Here is a 22607-nt window from a genome sequence, read left to right on the forward strand (position 1 = left end):
GTCTGGCGATGGTGCTGCAGTAACACGTGCTTTGCATTTCTGCTATTGGCTTCAGACGTTACTCCAAACTCGCTGTTCAAAGAGGCCTGAAACGGAAATGCACAAGGCAGGTAAAGATGAAGGAGGAGGCTTCTGATTGTAGTTTTAAAAGGCACTGGGGAGTTCTAGGACGTGGATCTGCCTCCAGTTTTCGAAAACAAACTGCTTATGCGGATTTATCTCTGAAGGTACCCAAGACCCCATTAACGCTTGACTGCCGCCCCAATTAAACGTTATATAGAACATGGCGTGTGATTATTATGCATCTACAACGAATCCCCGACCAGATGTTCAGTCTACAAAACTGAGGTTATGTGTAGATACACGTATTTACTAATTTAGGAACACAGGAAGCTGACTTTTACTGAGTAGAACATTGGTCCATCCAGCACAGTACTGTCCACACTGGCTGGCAGCAGCTCTCTCGGGGTTTCAGGAAGGGGACACGCCTAAGCTTACTTGGGGGTGCCAGGGGTTGGACCAGGGACCTTCTGCATGAAAATCAGATGCCTCACCACTGAGCTGAGATCCACCCTCCCCTCCATTTCCTCCATGGTTCAGCTTCTCTCTGTCTCCAGAATGCCCTTCTGCCCTGAAAATCATTCAAAAGGTTGCATATTCCTCCAAGAGCTAAATGTAACTTTTTAAGGCCCAGATACTTGTCTTAATCATTTATTTATTTGTTTGTTTGTTTAATTTTGCTTATGAAACTCAATAAAATGTATGCCACTGTGTTGTTGTTGTTGTATGTTTATATATTATTTATATTATTAGCAGGTCTTGTCTTGGTATTTTTTTCTTATGGAATTCTAAATCGTATGGTACTGAGGATATTATTATTATTATTATTATTATTATTATTATTATTATTATTATTACTATTATTGGTTATTACAACCAAATCCTACACAAGGGAATGGGATATTATCCACTACCCAGACGAAGGGTTCTGTGTGAATTAAAGGCCTCCTACAGGAATTGCTTTGATCCCTGGAAAGTCTGGAGTGTTCATTCCCTACCTCTTGGAGGCATAGCCAAACAATGCTTTGCTTAAAAGCCAAAACAGATTTCGTGGCACTTTAAAGACCAACAAAGTCATTGTGACGCAGGTATGGATTTAGTTACATTTTTGCTTCGGATACACCATACGTTTTAAGAATGCCTCCCCCCCCCCCCAGTATCCTGGGAACTGTAGTTTGTTAAGACTGCTGGGAACTGAAGCATGGCGAAAGGTAAACTTTGGTTCCTAGGATTATTTTGGGGCAGAATGTGCATTAAAATGCATGGTGTGCACTCAGCCCACATCCTTAATGGTGAAGGAAATGAAGCTGAAATATATAATCCTATGTGCTACAATCCTAACTCCACTCACTCAGGAGTAAGCCCTTTGAACTGCATAGGACTTATTTCTGAGTAGACCTGGTTCAGACTGTGCTGTTAAATGTGTTTCAGTACAAGCCTATATGTGTGCATGAAATAAGCCCCATAGAGTTCAATGGGTTTTGGCCCCAGCAAAGTGTGCATAAGATTGCAGCCTCAGCCTTTCATGCACCACAGGTCGTTCACTCCTTGATTTGATGCAGAGTGAGATCTAGACTGTGCACATGCCATATATTTAAAGAAAACCCCCTCAAAAAAATTATAATCCTTGGGTTCTGAGAATTATAGCTCTGTGAAGGATAAACTACAATTCCCAGAATTCTAGGGTGTGTGGAGAATATGTTCTAAATGAGTGGTATGCATGCAGCTTTACGCCCCAACTAAAGATGCCCAAAATTTCAGCCTAGCCTGTCATTCCACATAGGCTCTTTTGGAACCCAAATCAAGGGCTGGGTGCTACTTGTTAAAAAACAACAACTTCAGCATATATTTATATTCTTATGGCATTTATATACCAGGTGGACCTCACAAAGCGGTTTGAATAAGACTATGACAACAATAAGCATCACTTTTTAAAAAAGAAGTTACAGTAGAAAGGATAAGACCACTTGTTTGATGGGAAAAAGTTGTTCCTGTTTCTTCTCCATTCCGATGGGGGAGATGGTCCTTCAAATGTCCTTGTGGTGGTGGTTGTGTGTGTGTTGCGGGGGTGGGGGTGGGGTGAAGAGGCTGCTACAGAAGCTGAACGGTGACAATTCCTCAAGCTTCTTTCTTCTCCACTCTGTTCAGGGGCAAAATGGTATTGCATTATTTTTTCTCCCCAGTCAGCATTCTTCTCAGTTAAAAATTAACTCTTTTAAGAATATACCTGCAGTGTGATCACCCGGCCTAGAATTAATGAGCCATTATAGGTGCTAATGGGCCCAGGTGAAGATCTGTGAAGGACTGGGTGCCTTTCCCCATGCGCTGGGGACTAGTGGGCCCCTGTCGTGAGCTTCCCAGAATCGTTCCCATAAGCTGAACAATGTTTGTGCTAATGATGACAACAGCAGCAGCAGCCTGTGTTTCAGGAAAATCTGCCATGCATTGCTTCTGTAGCATGAATCATTAGGGATTCTGTGGGAGTGCGGCTTGCGCCAGTAATGTGCTTAAGATGAAAAGGAGGCTTTTAATGAAGACTTCTATGCCAAAAAACACGGAACCTGTGGTTCTCCAGATGTGGTTGGACTACAATTCTCATTGTCTCATGGCTAAACTATGGAACTTGCTCCCAGAGGAGGCAGTGGTGGCCACCAACTTAGCTGGCTTTAGAAAAAGATTATACAAATTCATGGAGGACAAGGCTATTAATGGCTACCCGTGGTGGCTATGCCGTACCTCTGCTGCCAGACGCATTATGCCTCTGATTACCAGTTGCAGGGAGCCACATGTGGTCAGAGTGCTATTGCACTTGTGTTTAGCTTGCAGGATTCCCACAGATCGCTGGTTGGCCACTGTAAGAATAGGATGCTGGTCTAGATGCATCAATAGCCTCATCCAGCAGGCTTTTATAATGTTCTTTTGTTTGTGCCCAGAGAGGGCATGCTGACTACATGGAGTCCAGCAACATTGGGAGGGCCACAGAGACCTCCCTGCTGTGGGTCGATGTTGCTTGATTCAATGGAACAGTCTACCTGAATATTACTTAGACAGCTGTGCCTGGTACTACTAAACTTTCTCACTGATTTGTTCACAGTGAAACAAATCCTAAAGTTCATGTCTTAAAAAGTTAATTAGACAGCAGCAGTACCTATTTATCTACTCGCATTGGCGTGCTTTCGAACTGCTAGGTTGGCAGGAGCTGGGACAGAGCAACGGGAGCTCACTCCCTCGCAGGGATTTGAACCACCGACGACGTTCTGATCGGCAAGCCCAAGAGGCTCAGTGCTTTAAACCACAGCGCCACCTTCTGTGTTCTACCCACCACTGTCAGAGGCAATAATGCCCCTGAATACCTATTGCTGGGAATCACATAGGGAGAGTGCTGTTAGAGGAGGAATTATATTTGCCCAGCCATTGTGAAAGCAATGGTGTGCCTTGGATGTGTGCCCTAAATAGGTGAGCTGAAAGACCTTGTGTGCTGGATATGATGTGAAAGTTCCATCTCATCATCATTTTGCCAACAGGCCTGAAACAAAATGTTGCTGTGTAGAGGTACTCCATGGTTCTGATTCTGACCACTTCCTTCCATTCTATCCCTCCCCAGCAGTCAGGCAGCATTCCAAGGCTTCTCAGCATGCTTATTTTAAGGATTCTACCTGTCCCTAGCGTGGGTTTCTCTGTCTGCCTGCCTGTCTGTCTGTCTGTCTGTCTCTGTGTGTGCGTGCGCGCACATGTGTGTGCTCACCATAGCTTTTTGTGCTTCTGCAAGATTAAGGGAATATGGGAGGCCCCCTCACAGCTTTATATTAGAAGATTGACCTACAGAGGAACCATAGCCAGGTGGTGGTGCATCTGCTTCAGGTAGAAACATTCCATATTCACCATCTTCTCAAGTTAACATGATTTAGGTAGCACCCATTGCCTCATGGTTCTGTATCTGCTTTGCAAGGGGAAAGTCCCATGTTCAGTCCCTAGCATCTCTCTCTCTTTTCAATCGGGTATCAGATGCTGGGGAAATCTCTCTGCCTGATAGGATTGCCGGCTTGGCCCTGCAATTGTGAGTGCCTGGGACCATGGGCGCCATGCAGCATGCATGGCCCTGGCACCAAAATGTGTGGGTGCCTGCCCACCCCCTTCATGGAGCACCCAGGGCCCCAGGCTGTTGGCACCTATGCTGCCTTAGATCCTGGAAAGCTACCTACAACTCTAGCAGTCAGTATTGGGCAAGATGGACCATTGGCCCCAATGCATGGCAATTTCATATGAAGATAAATTTCAGTATTTTCTGGGAGATATTTATGTGTAGGGGCAGAAAGGATTCTTTGACATGTAGCACAAATTTCCCCTGGCATAGGAATCCTTGGTTCTTTAAAGGGAGGTGCCGCAGGCAGAAATCTAACAAGTGCTGTTTCCCCTGGAAGGAGATGGATTAATGCAGTTCTTATTTTCTTATGAGATGGTCCAATCTGAAGGTCATGTCAGTCATATTAGCACATGGGGTGGGGAGACAGGGATGACAACCTCAGGCTTGAGCTGCCTTTTGCTTAGATGAATGGAGTATTTTGTGTATGCAGAAACTACGGTATATAGGTAAAATTTACATCCTTTGCCCTATACACTTTTGCCATCACTGGCATGATGTGGCCCTTGGGTGGTTGCAAAGAAGCAAGTGTGGCCCTCAGATTGAAAATGTTCATGTACCAGAGGCACTGTAGCTCTGATCATCAGATGCTGAGAGAAGCGGCAAGATTTTCTCGTGTGGTTCCAGAGATTCCGTTTTTTGGGTAGCCACTGTCAAGTATCCGATGCTGGTGCTTGACAGATATTATGTTTGATTTAGGCAAAGCATTATTTTGGATTTAGTTTTAATGGGTAATTTAATTACTCTGATCTTTATCAATATGGTACAAGCTGGAGGGTGTGTGTGTTGAATGCCATAAAAATACACTGATGTTTCCAATACTTGTCTGTGTTTAACAAATTGCACATAGGAAGGGTCTGTGTGTGTGTGTGTGTGTGTGTGTGTGTGTGTCTGCATCAAATGCATGGTGATTTGCATATTGTATATAACTATGCTTTGAAGTGGAAATGATAGTGTATCTTTTTATTTCTATTCTTAATTAAGGCTGAAATTGTAAGCTTCCTTTAAACACAATGAGACTTTTGTACTGGAATGCAGGAAGTTGCCTTATACTGAATCAGACAATGGCTTGTCCCCTGGTGTTGTCTACACTGACTGGCAGCAGTTGCCCAGATTTCCAGTCAGTTAATCTTTCTCATCCCAACCTGGAGATAATGGGGACTGAACCTGGGACCTTCTGCAGGCAAAGCATGTGTTCTACCACTGAACTCTGATGCTTCTCCATAATGTGCACAGGATTGGGCATGCCTCTCCATTAATGGAGCATGGAACTTGCAGCAAAATGTTGCCGTATAGAGTTTTTCTTCTCAGGATTCCTGCCACTGTACTCCATTCTCTTTCTCCCCACTCTACATATTTCCATTTAGCCGCCTATAGTCCTTCAGCATTTTGTGCTCACTGAGCATGCTCAGTCCTCATTGACAGAAGTGGCTGGTGCCGCGTGGGACTGGCAGAGTGTAAGGCAAGGAGACCAGCAGTAGGGGGAGCCAGAGCTAATGACAGGCATCTCCCGACTGGTTGGTAAGAAAGGGGATTGGCTGAAGACTGAGGATTGGGCCTAATGTACAAGCCTCCTCCATTGCTAATTGGCCTTTTAAAAGTTATTCCTTCTGTAGGGTTCTTTCCATCCCTGAAGATAACATGTACTTCAGAACACAGGATTCCCACAAGCCTGCTGACATTTCCATCTTTTGGGGAACGGTAGGGACGCGGGTGGCGCTGTAGGTTAAACCACAGAGCCTAGGACTTGCAGATCAGAAGGTCGGCAGTTCGAATCCCTGTGACGGGGTGAGCTCCCGTTGCTCGGTCCCTGCTCCCGCCCACCTAGCAGTTCGAAAGCACGTCAAAGTGCAAGTAGATAAATAGGTACCACTCTGGCGGGAAGGTAAAAGGTGTTTCCGTGCACTGCTCTGGTTCGCCAAAAGCGGCTTAGTCATGCTGGCCACATGACCCGGAAGCTGTACACCAGCTCCCTCGGCCAATAAAGCGAGATGAGCGCCACAACCCCAGAGTCGGCCACGACTGGACCTAATGGTCAGGGGTCCCATTACCTTTAAAACTTGGGTCATCAATGCAAGGGCACTCATAACCTGAACATTGGGAATAGAGGAATTGATGGTGGTAAGGCTATACTCCTATTAGGAAAGGCTATACTCCTTTGGTCTCAGTGGGGCTTTGACCTGTGTAAAAATACAGTAAAATAAAAATAGGAATGGACTGATTTAATGCAGCAACCAGAAGTTGAAGATATAATCATATATTTAAAGCCTGCACAGACACCATACATTTAAAGCACACGACTCCACCCTGAAATATCCTGGGAGCTGTAGTTTAAGGGTGCTGGGAATTGTAGTCCTGTGAGGGGTAACTACAGTTCCCAGGGTTCTTTGGGAGGTGTGAGTACTTTAAATGTATTATGTGTAAACCACCCGTTTCCCCAGAATATATATTTAAAGCCATTATATTTAAATAGAATGAAGAAAGGGAAAATTTTCTTTAAAACAAACAATTTTTGCAAGGGGATTGCAAGTCCTACTCAGAGCAGCAGACCCACAGAAATGAATAGTCCTTAGTCATGTTCATGAATGCCAATGGGTCTACTCAGAGCAGGGGTAACACTGAAGACAACAACCCCCCTACCCCACAACAAATGATGATGGTGTCATTGTCATCATTATCATTAGTTGCTGTTTATTAAATTTGTGTTTATGTTTGTTGGGAGTAAATAGTTATATGAATCTGACAAAAGTAGGGGAATGCTTGGCAAAGATATTTTTGAAAAGGGGTGGAGAAAAAAAATATTGGGAAATTCCACCAACACCATCTATTAAATCTGAGGGGGGAGTGGGAATTTTCTACTGCTTGAAGGGTGAAGAGATTCCTTCCACCTCCCATTGCCCTTTTCCCTGCTTTGCTTAAATATTTGCCCCTTGCTAAGGCCAATTGGTTTATCCACGGAGCTCTGGAGTTCTTCCCCCAAAGTCCTGTCCTAAAAGCACCCCAATAATCCTGATGGAGTCACCTAAATCAAAGTTCATGGTCTCTTGTGATGGGTAGTAGTTAGTTGTTGTTCTGTTAAACTTTCCAAGCATAGCTCTAACTTAAGCTGTGTTTCAAACTTTTCAAGGTGTGCAAAATGAGAGACTTTGGGAACATTATTCTTTCCATGTCCATTTTTTGGAGAATCATTGGGTTGTCTCCATCTAATTTATACACAGAATAGACCTGTTGAAATTTAACATACCTAATGCTGAATTTAGTGCCGATAAATTTCAATGGGTCGACTATGACTAATGTTGGAGCACAACCCTGTATCATTCCTCCATTGCTGAATTTGTTTTCACTGAACACGCCAAATATCATTTAGGCAATCAGTTTAAAAACATCGGAATATGCCTTCTACTGAGGCAGTCAGTTGGTCCATCTAGCTCAGCATTGCCTACACAAACTGGCAGCAGCTCTCCAGGGTTTCAGACATGGAGACCCTCTCAGCCCTACTAGGGGATGCCAGGGATTGAACTAGGCACCTTCTGTGTAGAAATCAGATGCTCTACCAGAGGGCCTGCCCACCCCTGAGGCAAGGTGAGGTGACCACCTCAGGTGGCACGATCCAGGGGGGCAGCAGATCTGGCCTCCGAGGAATGTGTCACTTGCTGCTGCTATCATGCCCTCCTTGGACCTGCTGCTTCTACAGCACCCTCTCTGACAATGGGAGGCACTCCTGACATCCTACTACCCTTAGGTAGGAGGTGGCTGCTCTCTGGGCTGTCTTGGGCTGATTTAGAGCAGGCCCATTTGAATAGCACTTCAACCATCAGGTAAGGTAAAAAGGTAAAGGACCCCTGGTCAAAGGCGACTCTGGGGTTGCGGCGCTCATCTCGCTTTCAGGCCGAGGAAGCCGGCGTTTGTCCACAGACAGCTTTCCTGGTCATGTGGCCAGCGTGACTAAACCGCTTCTGGCGCAACGGAACATCATCAGGTAAGGTTGATTTGATTCCCCCTTGTTCCTGACGTTCACTCAACCCTCCTTCCCTGACAGGAGCGGCACCATTTTGTAGTTCGCCTCAGATGCCAAAATGTCAGCCCTGCTCTACCACTGAGCCTCAGCCTTTCCCCCACTTTCTTCAGTGGTTCAGCTTCCCCCTCTCCAGAATGCTTCTACCCTAAGAACCAAATGAACACCCAGAAGAAGAGCTCAGTGTCATTCAGAACCTTGGATATTCCTCCAGGAGCGAACAACTCAAAGACACTTAGGTTGCTGTTTCACATCTGCCCATGGAACAGCAGCAAAATGGAGCCTCTTTGAGGCAGAGCATTGCCTTAACAAGCTATTTACTTAGCTTCATCGGATGGTCCCAAGTTCCAGTATTATTAAGAGAGTATCCAGTTTCTCCACGCCATTCGCGCGCACACACACAAATATCATTGGCTAGTTAGTACACTGGAATGGTCCCCCTCCTCATATTCCCTTCTAGTAGTTTATTAAACGCATGCACACAGCTCCTGCCATAGGAGCCAACTCCTAGGGGCAGACGTCTCTTCAGGACCCCCAATAAAATATTAGAGGGGTCGCCCTCCCCAAGTTGATTAGCATTGACATTCAAATGGTGTGCATGCACCACGTCTTGTGATTGAGTATGCGGGTCAGGGCTTACCTGCTGCCCCCATCATTTTATTTAAGTTGGCATCCCCGACTCCTCCTATTAGCTTATACCAGGTCTTGCTATCACCTTGACCAGTCTTGATATCTCCTGCCTTTCTCCCACATAACTTGCCAGGTGAAAGAAAACACGCCCTATCCAAATGCCCTTGTACAGCCTCGACCTCCTCACTCTGTTCTCAAATGCCAGGTGCAGGGTGTGTGTGTTGAGTGAGACTGGGGACGGCGCGTTCCTCAGCTCGCTTTTGATGGTGTCTTTCCTTCCACCCACCACCCCTTTCGAATGTTTAATGCTGTGTGTGTGTTATCCCAGACGCGATTCCTCCCCCACTCCCCGTTCTGAAACGTGAAAATGTATCCCTTCTTTCGCGCGGGATCCATTAGAGGGCTTTAATATCCGTCTTTTTACAGCTGGAAGTTAAAAGCGCCTAAACCAGATTCGTGAACTCTGACATGCTCGCCGCCAGGTCCAACTGGGAAGAGGGAGGGAGAGGGGTGGGTGGGTCGTTGTGGAAAGGGTGCGAGAGAAAGGGGGGCCGCGACGGCTGGCTCCTCCAGAAGGGTGGGGGCATTTTAACGTAAAATATATAAACATAAATATGTATATGTATATTAAAAGATGCAGCTGGGTTGGACAGTTGCGAAGAAGGAATGCGCGCCCAGCGGCCCAGGGCGCACCGACGCTCTCCAAAGGCCCATGAACCTCTCCAAAAGCGTAGGACGCATCTAGAAATGCGCCCTTTCTTCTTCTTCTTCTTCTTCTTCTTCTTCTTCTTCTTCTTCTTCTTCTTCTTCTTCTTCTTCTTCTTCTTCTTCTTCTTCTTCTTCTTCTTCTTCTTCTTCTTCTTCTTCTTCTTCTTCTTCTTCTTCTTCTTCTTCTTCTTCTTCGTCCCCGCTTTCCAAGAGCAGAGCACATTTTCCTCCCCTCGGGAATTTCTCTATCGCCAAAGAGCAGGAGATCTTCCTACCTGGCACTTTTAGAGGAAATCTTAACTACTACCTCCCTCCCCTTCAGCTAACAAGCCGGCTTTGGAGAACCCTGCTTAAATCCAACCCATTTCCTTCTCTGGGGTTTCTTTATCCCAACCTCCAACCCCCGCCCACCTTTGCTTCGCCCGACTTTGGTTGCCAGAGCAGTTTGCCAAAAGAGTCACCTTTCGGCACTACTTAAGGGCGACTCCATGGCTTAAGTTGGGCTGCCTTTACATATTTCCTGGGCCTCGCTGGCTGGATTCTGCCCTCCCCTTTCTTTTTACTTACTGCTTCGGTTTGTCAAAACCAACGAGGATTTCCTCTTTTCATACCTCGAGATCCCTGTCATTAGCGCTCGGAATTAACTCCTTTTCTTATATCCGGTTGCAGCGGAATAAAGTAACATTGATCCTGAGCCTTTTCACGGAGAGGCCTGCAAGAAACGCTGGTTTAGCACCATAGCGTCCCACTTTGCCCTAGTGAGGACGCAATCCAGGAAAGGGAACGTGGCGGGGAATGCGTTTTGCCCCTTTCCTACTTCTGAGAGACAATTATCCCTCCTTGCTTCGGTTTGGTTTGCTCCAATTTTATTAGCACAGAATCAAGATTGTTTTCTGCAGGGCGCCCCTTTCCATTCAGAGAAAAGGGCTGATCTACAGACACACTCCTGCGGGCGCTCCTGAAGCTGAACTCACACCCCAGACCGTGTGCGCTCTGCTGCGGGGCAAAACCCACTCCGACCCATCTCCATTTTTCCAACCAAGCTCCCCAGGGGAGCACGGCGGAATTCGGTTTCAATTCGAGTCCTCCCACAATAGTTGTAAACAAATCAGATCCCCTTCAAGCTTAATCCGAAAGTAAATGGGCCTGGGAGCCCAGCCAGGGGTTTACGGTACTTTATTCTAATCGGCCCCGATCTCCAATGCCCTAGTTGCGGAAAGGAGCTGTTTGTGCGGATGAAGCGAATCCAGCCTGTTAATTTATTCCACGTAAGGATCACATTTGGAACAGTTACAGGGCTGCAAAAGTGATCCAAGCACGCGTTAAACCGGGTCGTCGTCGGCGTTGCTGCTGCTCTAATATAGCAAATGTTAGAGAAGACCCTTTGAAATAGATAGACATGACTAACTTGGGTGTGTTAATTTCAATGGGTCTGCTCGAAGTAGAATTTAGTTGGATACAACCACTACCACCAACAAATTTATACAGTATACAGCTCAGTGCCAAAATAAGATTCTAAGCATAAAAACACTCCACCCAGGAAGATGGTGGTGATGATGGTATCTCGCGTCTGTTTTAAGGTAATCTTTCGCAGCGTTTAGTTTTGCCTCCAGGGGACTCGCGAACCGAATGCTTTTTGGGGTGGACGGTGGTCCTAATTTCCCGCTTCTAGCATCGAACGAAGTAAGCTGTTCTTGCCAGACTCGTTGCCAGGAATGTTGCGATAACGGGTGCGGGGAGAGGCTAGTCTATGGGATAGCAACAGGGAACCATTGCAGAACATCATAAATATGTGCAGGCAGCCTGGTATCCTTGCTAATCTGATTGGTTCCTGGAGAGCATTAGCCGTTTGCTTTGATGGTTTTCCGATAAGTAAGAGGACTGGATTTATATTTTCCTTTTATGTAAGATGAACCTTCGCCAATGAGAACGCCCATCCGGGGGCTACACTCTTGCCTATGGGATCTCTTTGCCGTTCGGAATCAATGGAAGCCGAGGATTTCTCCCCGGATTCTACAGTAACAGGGGAGTTGTGGCTCTGCGGATGTTGCTGGACTCCAACCGCACATCCTTCCCGGCTACTAGCCACGGTGGCCGGGGCTCTGGTGGGCGTTCAAGTCCTACAGCATTGCGGTGGAGGCGGGGTGTCACCGCATCTCAGTCCTAGGTTTGAAGTTGCAACCTTGGCTAGGAGGTCAATCCCACTAAACTAACCCCAGGCAATGGGGAATGGGCCCTGCCTCAGGGTAGAGCTTTGCGCCCAGAAGGTCCCAGGTTCAAACCCCAGCATCCCCAGGAAGGACCGGAAGAAGCACCTGGTCTGAAACCCTGCCGCGCTTCCGGTCAGTGTAGACAATACTGAGCTGGATGGAGCAAAGGTCTGAGTCGGTATAGGGCAGCTTTCTATGCAACACAATTATGCTTACTTTCAGGGGATCAGGGGGTTGCATATTTTTTAACGGGCCCTAAGATTTCTGGATGCTTTTCCTGGAAACATGTGCCAGCGACACCCTTTTCTCCGTTGGAAAAGCCTAATTGCCCGCGAGTTCCGATCAATGGACTTTTGGTACTTCCACGATGTCTGTTGGGAGAAGGCGGATAGTGAGGGAACCTTCCCTTAATTAGCCTTTCCTGGCTCTCCTCCTCCCCCCTCCCCCTTCTTTTGCCTTTTTCAAAAATGTGGTTTCCTGGCGTTCAAAGGGCCCATTCTGGGGCTTTTTAATTCCCCGCCGGCCTTCGGCAGCTTTTGCGCAGCGGCGAGCGGGTAATTTATAGCAGAGCCTTCAGAGCCAGCGCGGTCGAGCGGGAAGCTCGCTCCTACACGCCTTGGCCGAGGTATAAATCACAGGAAAGGCGCACACTCCTTCCTCCACCCGCCCCCACTCTGCGGTCACTCAATGAGAACGGGGAGGTGGACACCAACCTGCTTCCCGGAGCAGGTGCCTACTCTTTTACGCCCTACGTCTTTTACGTCCAAGTTCCAATAGGCTCTGCGACTTGGAACAGGTTAAAAATATAACATGCTATTTAGGAGTTCCCGGAAAGGAAAAGGGATCTCTCCGCAGCGACTGGGGATCCCGTGGCCTCGATTCCTAGCCTCCTGGCGATGCAGTAGGGTTACTTCTGGTGCTGGCTGGCCATCTATCTCTATATCTATCTATCATCTATCTATCTATCTATCTATCTATCTATCTATCTATCTATCTATCATCTATTATCTACCGGTATATATCTCTATCTCTATCTATCATCTATCTATCTATCATCTATCTATCTATCATCTATCTTAATCTATCTATATCTATCATCTATCTATCTATCTATCTATCTATCTATCTATCTATCTATCTATATCTATCATCTATCTATCATCTATCTATCTATCATCTATCATCTATCATCTATCTCTATCTATCATCTATCTATCTATCTATCATCTATCTATCTATCATCTATCTATCTATCTATCTATCTATCATCTATCTATCTATCATCTATCTATCATCATCTATCTATCTATCTATCATCTATCTATCTATCATCTATATCTATCTATCTATCTATCTATCATCTATCTATCATCATCTATCTATCATCTATCATCTATCTATCTATCTATCTATCATCTATCATCTATCATCTATCTATATCTATCATCTATCTATCATCTATCTATCTATCTATCTATCTATCTATCTATCTATCTATCTATCTATCATCTATCTATCTATCTATCTATCTATCTATCTATCATCTATCTATCTATCATCTATCATCTATCTATCTATCTATCTATCTATCATTCATCTATCTATCTATCTATCTATCTATCATCTATCTATCTATCTATCTATCTATCTATCTATCTATAATCTATCTATATCTAATCTATCTATATCTATCATCATCTATCTCTATCCCATTTCCCCCCGTCCAATGAACGCGAAGGCGGCATTTGCGGTTCTCCTTATTTAATCCCCACAACAACCCTGTGAGTTAGGGACTGAGAGGCAGTGGGGCAAGGGTGCGCAGACAATTTCATGTGCAGTGTAGTGCAATGGGTAGAGTGTTGGACTAGGACCTAAGATACTAGGGTTCACATCCCCACTCGACCATGAAGCTCGCTAGGGGATCTTGGAAACAGCCACTGCCTCTCAGCCTAACCTACCTCACAGGGTTATTGTGGTGATTGATCATCGTAATCATTTTGACCTCCCAGGGTCCAAATCCGGCAGTATAATCTCTACACCACAACTGGCCTTTCTTTCCTTTCGGCAGCCGTTTTGGGTTTGTAACTACCTGGAGTCAATGACCGACCTACTTTTTGGGGGCCCTGAAGCTTGAACTGTTATGGGGGCCTCTTTGCAACCAGCAAGAGGTCTGGGTACCTACTATTATCTCCTTCAATGCGGTTGTTTGCAACAACCTTTACAACATCTGTGCTATTGACTCTCAAACTTTGGGTTTGTTAAAATATATACAAAAAAACCCAAGCAATTTCACTCAAATCCATGCAACTCAAATTAGGTCTACTAGACCCATTTTTAAAAAGCGATTTGGAATTGTGGTTGCTTCTGGGGCTCTTGCGAGATAAGGGGCCCTGAAGCTGAAGCTTCATTAGATTCAGAATAGACCCCCCCCCCTGCCTGGAGCGCTGATCTCGGTGCAACCTGCAATCATTGGCGTAGCCGGGATTTTTGTTAGAGGGATTTGTATTTATTTTTATTGATTTAGGGGGGCAGTTGCCTCTCCTACCCCCACCCCCATTAGATCGTTAGATCAGTACCGGGGTTTACAAAAGATCAGGCCAAAATCTCCTGTGGTGGTCACAGTGGCCAACCCAACGCCTCCAAGGGAATCCCAAAGCAGGTCCTGAGCGCAGCGGCGCTCTCCTCGCCTGCGATTCCCACCCTTGACCTTCGCTCCGAGAGTGCAGGTGGTACATTGCCTTATCCTCAATGAATCCCCGAATTCCTACACTTGTTCAGAAGTAAGTCCGGCAGAGTTCGATGGGTGCTATCCTATCCTAGGCACCCTCTTTCCTGGGAGGATGTTTCACTTAACACAGTGGGGGTTGCTCCAGATTAAAATTGGCTTGGGACTGTGCGGCTGGCTTCGTTTATTTATTTTAGCTGAGAGTCCCCGTTCGAAATTTACCAAAGTCCACCTCCTTCAAACGTTGGTTTTCTCCACCAACATCTATGGCAGTTTACGGCAGAATATAAGGAAGCAGATGGGAGGTTGTATCCTAGTTTTGGAGAGTCATCTACTTTCAGATGATATTTCAGATAAAGTATTTTCAGCCCGGTGGGAGAGCGTCTGTTTTGGATGCAGACAGTAGCATAGGAAGGCAGGGGCACGGCAGGGCGACTGGGAGACACAGTCCCTCCGGGTGCTTGGGTAGGGCGATGTCCCACAAAAAGCTCAGCAGCTCTGGGTGATCGCCGGCGGGATTTGCTATGCACACAGAAGGTCTCCGGTTGGACCCCGGGCATCTCCAGGTAGGGCTGGAAGATAGACGTCCTGTCTGAATTGCTAGAGAGGCGCTGCCAATGGGATAAAGCAGCTTCTTGTTCGTCCACTCTCTGTCTCAAGGTGCTCCACACAGTTTAGCCAACAAACCTAAGTAGTTATGAAATCCACTGGTTGAAAACACATACACACGTCAGTGGCACTGGTACCAGGATTGCGCAGAGTTTAAGCACGTGTTTACAGCTGCAAGCCCGTATAGTTTCCTAGCAAAGAAGGCAGTCACTGAATTTACTCCCAAGCAAACGCGCATGGAATCAAACTGCGGATTTATTCCCACGGATAAGAAGAGGCTACAAAAACGCTTAGATTGGAATCGCGACCTGAACTTGTGTGTGTGTGCGTGCGTGTAAAAAAAGTCTAGGCGCGCACTAACGGCAGCTTTCCGCGGGAATAAGGTGAATAAGCGACCTGTTGACGGTCAGGACCTAAACGGTCATCTCTGCCTGCGCCCCATTGCACTACGCAGCGGAAAACCGCTTCATTGCAATTAATATAATCTATCAAGTAAACACGATTTAGAAAGCTCGAACTCATTATCTCCCTTTGGGGTCAGGATCCAAATGTCCAAAGATGAGTTTTGGAAAGTGGGACTTCGGTAATGCAAAAGTTATATAGGAGGAATTGATATCGCGACTGCAGATATGACAGTGATTTCCTCAGGCATGTGTGTTTTACATTTATTTCAGCATGAAAGTCAAACATGAGTGTGAAAACTTCCCTCGGAAATGCATGGGGTCTAGACGTTTGTTTGCCAGTGGTGCCAAGCTGAATAAAATTTGGTGGGAGCCCAGGTGAGCCCCGTCGACATAATCGATCACAAGACGGGGCTCGCACATACTATTTGAATAATAATGCCCATCAACCTTGGGGGGGGGGGAGGTAGCACTCTCAAATATTTTAATGGAGAGGCGGCAAAGGGACTTTGACCCCTAGGAATTAACTCCTAAGATTGGATCAATGCATAATAAGGGGTTGTATCCGACTAACTTAGAGTAGACCCACTGAAATAAAGGAACTTGATTCTATAACCAAGTAGAATTAATAATAATAATAATAATAATAATAATAATAATAATAATAATAATAATAATAATAATACAGCCCTGTTCCTGTGACTGTACTATATTTTAACAGTTTTAAATTGTTGTATCCTCCCCAGGGGATCTGTTGGTAAAGGGCAGGTCATAAATTCTATCATAATCATAATTCAACAATAGTTCTCATTTAATTATATTGATGTTCGTTTTAACTTAAAAAAAAAATCCGTAAAAACACACGGATTCATCATTCATGGATTTTAATCCTATCTGGGCATAAACCAGAAGCAGGTATAATGGACTGAAATTGAATTTATTTTTCAGTGCTGGGAAGTGGGATCCAGATCATTCCCACTTTCTATCCCGCCCCTTCCCAACACATTTCATGCCCATTGTTTCCGCTGAGACTTCCAACACCTGCTGGAATCTCTCCTGATAAAATCAATGGCGCTTTTGTTTGTTGGTTTGCTTTAAACAACAGCTTATGAACGGATTGTCCGACCTCCCCTTGTTAGGGATGCCATTCTGAGAACCTGCACGCGACCGCCTCCGCCCTGCCCCCGCCAGCCCAAAATAAATTAGTGATTTGAAATCTGTGGGGTATTTTATTTATTTCAGCCGCGTTGATCAGCCGCCCAGACACTGCGTTATCCAAGCTGCTTACAAAGCATATCTCAGGAAAATGCAGCAATAAATCCAGAATGAAAATAAATAAATCAGTAAACACATTCTCACAAGTACATTGCGGGGGGGGGGGTCGTTTTCCTGGATTCTACAGGAAGGGGTGGGGACACACACACACACAATCCCATTTTATTTTTTTATTCGATTTCAGTAAATCCAGCGATGGGGATATCAAGGGGTAGCCCACAGACCTTTCCCTCCCCCGCTCACCACAAATAAGAGCCGTTTCCAGATTTCTGATGAGACTGGAGTGTGGGGGAGAGAGACCTTTAGGGGTCCCGTTTCATAAGGTACAACTGCAATCGCCATTTCCTTCCCCGTTCCTTTGATCCCACCAATGTGCTAAAATTCCATTCGCTCTGTTTAAAACGCGGGGTGGGGTGGGGCCGAGGCGAATCCCAGTCAGGCAGTTCGGGTGAAATCCAACGAGAGTCCAGCACGGCAAACGTGGCTGTTTTGTGCCGGATGACTCGCTTGAGGATTTTTAATTTATTTAATTTATTTAGGTGGGGGTATTTAAAAATAATAAAAACAGGTTTGCGTTTGATCGTGTAACGTCCACATCATATGTGTACACACATACACACACACACAAGCAAACAAACTCTTGCCTCGCGTACTCGAATAAGCTCTACCGAAGGAATTTGAAAACAGTTTGTCTCCTAAGTGCCACGACGATTAGTAATAATGAGCAATCATAGCTCCTATAAGTAATACTGCGTTGTATGTAAATTCCGAGCAGAGTAAGCCCACTGAAATAAATGAACCCTAAGTAGGCCTTCTCTGCTGATTTCAGCGGGTCTACTCTGAGTGGAACCAATACTGGGTGGTAGCTCCAAAATAGCGAAAGGGTGAATGAGATAATAAATTTCGAAATAAAATAAAATCGACCCCCCTTTAAAAAAGGCTTCTTTTCTCTTTGTCATTCAGATGGAGAAAAAACCCCAAATATCCCAAAGAAGGCTTTCACTAAGCTTAATTCAAACGTCTTCTTCTAGAAATGAGACGAAGGATTAAGGATAGATACAACAGACGGAAGGAAACGCGACCAGCATTGTGGAAACAACTCGGCGAAGATATACTCCGGTACGATATTTTAATTATCGTCCCTAATATGAGATTATTACACATATTGCATTGATAGCCTGAGCGTTACCGATGTATATATACATAACATCCCTTCTTCCCCTAATGACTTTGAGCAATATATTTTGCGGTAGCTAAATTGTCTCAAATACTCAGGAACTTTCGCTCTTCCTTCGTTCTTGCTTCCTGACCTAGACAAAACTAAAGACGTGTAAAGGCAGGCTTTTAACACCCACACCACCACCACTTAAAGTAATATAATAAATGGCGGTGGCAATATTAACGCTATCCCGAGTCCCTGGAAGACCCACACTGCTTCTTCCCTACTTAGATTTGGGTAGGGGGCCGTTAAAACCTTTCTGTTTAATGTGGTTTTTTGTGTGGGGTTTTTTGGTATGTTCCTAGTTGTTTTGGCTGTTGTGAAATTTACTGTTTTTTGCTGTTTGCTTAATATTTATTTGTGCTTTAATTGAACACTGCTCTGATTCCCTTAGAGAGCAGGAACGGAATTTAAATGATGTTAAACAAATTAAAGATATTAATAGTTACGTTGCAGCATAATTAATATGAATTAAAGAAGGCAATATTTATTACTGCAGTTAATGCTATATCATATGTGATATTGTATATATTATACTATCCATACAAATTAAATAAATTAATATTTCTTAGTATCATTATCAATGTGTTCATGAATTATTAGTAATACTATTATTAACATTGTTAATATTATTAACTATTATTAGTTAATAGTTAACCATGTTACTATTGTTGTCGTTGTTTATTTTTAATAACAGCATTTCCCCTCTAGTTTAAGAATTCTAGCAGGCGTCTCAAACCTCTTTCGTTGGTCGCCACAAGATTTAAACATTTGGCGAGATTAGGGCGATAGTTCTGTACATCAGCGTTTCTGTCAATTTGCAGGTATTTAAAGGAAATTAGGAGAGGGAGAAGTCAAAGTGAAAATAAAATAAAATAAACCCAGGATTCTCGAGTTTAGTTGCCCAATTCATAAATAATAAAAAAAGAATAGCACGAAAGTTATTGAGGGTTTTCTAAGTTGGTGTAAGGTTGACGACGGGCGCCCCCCTCCAGTTCCTTTTTTCCGTTATTCTAAAGGACAATTATTCTAACTATGCACTTATTCCGAAGAACAATAACAATAAACAACCACGATGGATGCCATCGAGGCTAGGCTATCCAAGGTCATTTGACATTCTGCGACTGTATCTATCCTTATACAGGTATCAGATCCCTTTTCGTAAAAGCCATTCATCATCATATTATTAATAACCACTATCGCGACTGGCAATCAGCCTCGTCTAGAACGATCGGCCGTTGCGCGCTACTTGCGGATTCCTATCTACTCTTCCGCCCTTTGAAGTTTCTACCTCGTGGGGAATTCTTTTTAAAAAATGAAAATAAAAAAACTGTCCGCTCGGAGGCTTTGGATCACTCAAAGAAGCGCTGACGTCGCTCTTCCAAATTGGTGTGAAATCGGATTTCAGCCTCTCCCTTCTCTGCTTTTTCTTCTCCCCTCGACAGAGCTGGCGCCCCACCCTGCCCGATCCCAGGCTTTGGCGAGGCGTCTCTGTGGCCGGGCCCGAGGGACCAGGCGCCCCGATGGCGAGGAGAAGAAGAAGCAAGGCCGAGAATCGGTCCCCAAGGGTCGCCCAGAGGACTCTCTCTCCACTCCCTTCCATTACTTTGCACCGCGCGCCAAGCCCTCCGGATCCCCGAAAAGGCCAGGCGACGCTGCCTCTCCCTGACGGGCTGTCACCTTCACCTCCAAGAAAGTGGGAATCTCCGACGACGCGCGTGTCTATGGATTGCTCAGGCGCCCCCTGGAACGGGTGGGACCGGGAGCGCATCCGCATTGAAGTAAAAATTGAGTTTGTTTGTTTTTTCCTTTCTCTCGCGCTATCTGGGCGAGGGAAGTCTTGGTGTCAGGGCTACTGGAATATCCTGGTTTGAGGAAAGAAAAGCGCGACTGATCTTTCACGGTGGAACCCCTTCTCCTCACAAAGTACACACACAGTCCGGCATGTTTGGGTCCAGAAATACTTCTCATTTATTGGCTGTTGTTTTAATACGGGATTACTGGGACATCATTTTACCCCTCTTTCCTCCAACCCCATGTCACATCCACATGTAAAGCAGTCTTAGAACACTTTAATTGTAGGTCTGTGAGAGCAACACTCTTAACAGGCTACGGTCCTCAGGATTCTTTGGGGGGAAGCCATTACTGTATTGTTTAAAGTGCGCCAAACATATGATGTGCGTGTGACCTTAGTCTGTTCCGTACATTTCCCATTCGATATGTCCTGCCCCCCTCCCCGTTGATGTCAGCATCTGTGGAACTCTCTGCCTCAATGACATCTGCAGCCCTACAATCCTAACCCCTATTTTGCCTTCTACTGAAGACCAGAGTGGAAAGCGTAGATTTCCGCCCTCACCCCACCCCGCTGCCCCCAGAGCCCACAAGACATGAAAATGTTGGCATCTGTTTATTCCCACCTTTTGGCAGGGGCACACGGAGGGGGGCAGGGGGCGGTCCGCCCTGGGTGCCACCCTGATGGGGGTGACAAGATGACATTCTGCCTCCCCCCAGCTGTAGAGCGGCCGAGGGTACGTGCGCAGTGTGCGTATGGGCTGCTGTGCATGCACTGTCCATACGGGCGCTGCACATGCACACTCTGTTCAGTCGCCACACATGCGCAGTTTGAGATCGCACTGGCCTATCTATTCTGAATGTATTCTGAATGTTCTTAAGTGATGCCAATAAAGGTTATTTGACTTAACTTGACATGCACAGTCTGTATGGGCACCGCACAGGTGCTGCCAGGTGGTTAGTCCTGCCCCTCGGCTCCCTGCCTTTTGGTATACTTCTTAATAGGACAGGTAATGGGTAATATTCTACTCTACCAGGGATTGTCTCCAGATAGTGTTGAATCGCAGTCTCATCGTCTGTGATATCATGGGTGTAGTAGACAGTAGTGTTGGGAGGGGGGACGGACGACTTGGTTAGGGTGGGGTAGGACTTTTGTTGGGGGGACAGAAACGATGTAATTGGTCAGTTAAGTATTTCTATTGTTTTACAAGGAGGGCAGCTGCCCCTTGCCTCCCACCCCCCGCTATGCCCTTGCCTCAGTGCTTTTCCCCCTAAAAAAATGTTTAGGGGTTCTCTCATTTTCCTACTCATATTGAAATACTGCCCCTTAATGAGGCCAAACTTAGATTCACAAAATGTTTAGGGGTATGCGTCCCCCCGTGTCCCCCCAGAAAAAAGCACTGCCCTGCCTGATATTGTTATCACTATTATCTGGCCCTTCACCCTGAGTTCCCAGGGCAGGTTACAACAATTAGAGCACCATGTTCAAAACAGTTTTAAACAACTTGCAACCACAGAAATGAGGCGGGTCCTTAAAATATGCAACTCTTTTGTCAAAAGCCAGGATAAAAGGGTGCACCTTTAACTGTGCTGGCAAAGGCTGGTGGAAGTTATATTACTCCAGCTACAGCAAGCTCCCTGTTGCGAAGGGTTGCCAAACTTTCTTTTCCTCACAAAGCAACAATTCCTATAGTTCTCTGTGAAGAAGGACTGACAGTTAAACCACTCTGAGAAGAATCATAGCTCTATGAGGGGGAATAAAAGGTAAAGGTGAAAGGACCCCTGACCATTAGGTCCAGTCGTGGCCGACTCTGGGGTTGTGGCGCTCATCTCGCTTTATTGGCCGAGGGAGCTGGCGTACAGCTTCCGGGTCATGTGGCCAGCATGACTAAGCCGCTTCTGGCAAACCAGAGCAGTGCACAGAAACGCCGTTTACCTTCCCGCCAGAGTGGTACCTATTTATCTACTTGCACTTTGACGTGCTTTCGAACTGCTAGGTGGGTAGGAGCAGGGACCGAGCAACGGGAGCTCACCCCGTCGTGGGGATTCGAACCAGCGACCTTCTGATCAGCAAGTCCTAGACTCTGTGGTTTAACCCACAGCGAATAGGGCCCTACTCTCAGCACCCTGAACATTTTGCAGCTCCCAGGATGCATTGGGGGAAGCAATGACTGTTGAAACTGACATGATACCGCTTTAAATGTGGAGTGCAGATGGGGACTAGTCTTGCAGCAGGGAATGTTTCTCTGCTTGGTTCACATCCACACCATACATTCATGTGTGTAGCCTGGGGGGGGGAGGTGGCAGGGAGAGGCAGCTGCTTCCCCTAAATCATTAAAAAATAATAAAGATACACAGCTAAGAGGTTTCCCTCCCAAAAAAGGCCTTGCCCCCCCTGACAAAAATCCTGGCTACGCCCATGCATACATTTAAAGGGCTCATTTGCCACTTTAACTGTCACAAAGTGCCCTGGGAATTGTAGTTCGTTCATGGTGAAGGAAATTATAGCTTTGTGAGGTCAGCACCCTGGGGTGCTGGGAAGCCACGACTCACAGAGTGGTGCAAGAGTCCTTGAAATGTATTGCACAGGTACATAACACGTTTTCTCTCCCCTCCAACAGCTGCTTGGCATTTTGTGTCAGCTGAGCACATGCAGTTCCCATGGGGTTATTTAAATCTCTCCCTCTTTAGGAGCCTGCAAAATCTTTGTTCTGTAAAACTTGGACTTCCTCCAAACCTCCTGTTATTCCAGGGGCCTGGCACCGTTTGCCAGGGGAGGGGCATGTGCATGCGCCCCAAGTGGGGGCAGGGTGTGCTCGTCCA

At 45.8% G+C, this 22607-nt stretch overlaps 1 protein-coding gene and 1 long non-coding RNA gene across 9 annotated transcripts in view; both read left to right on the forward strand.

Annotated features, from left to right (window-relative positions):
• Positions 1 to 22607, forward strand: part of LOC309361577 — a 351746-nt gene that overhangs the window by 254414 nt on the left and 74725 nt on the right. The gene's annotated exons all lie outside the window — the stretch shown is intronic.
• Positions 1 to 22607, forward strand: part of LOC309361531 (uncharacterized protein) — a 38217-nt gene that overhangs the window by 14296 nt on the left and 1314 nt on the right. For 4 of the 8 annotated variants that reach the window (XR_014164472.1, XR_014164473.1, XR_014164476.1 and 1 more), the window contains exons 2-3: positions 17738 to 17893; positions 19439 to 19774. Coding sequence is in view for 1 of the 8 variants with exons in the window: in XM_081896648.1 (XP_081752774.1) it covers positions 17806 to 17893; positions 19439 to 19774 (424 nt within the window). In the remaining 7 variants the exon portion in view is untranslated. The other 4 variants (XR_014164478.1, XR_014164475.1, XM_081896648.1 and 1 more) reach the window with 4 other exon arrangements.

Source organism: Podarcis melisellensis (assembly GCF_964234715.1).
Source record: "Podarcis melisellensis genome assembly, chromosome: Z".
In the NCBI taxonomy this organism is placed as follows: domain Eukaryota; kingdom Metazoa; phylum Chordata; class Lepidosauria; order Squamata; family Lacertidae; genus Podarcis; species Podarcis melisellensis.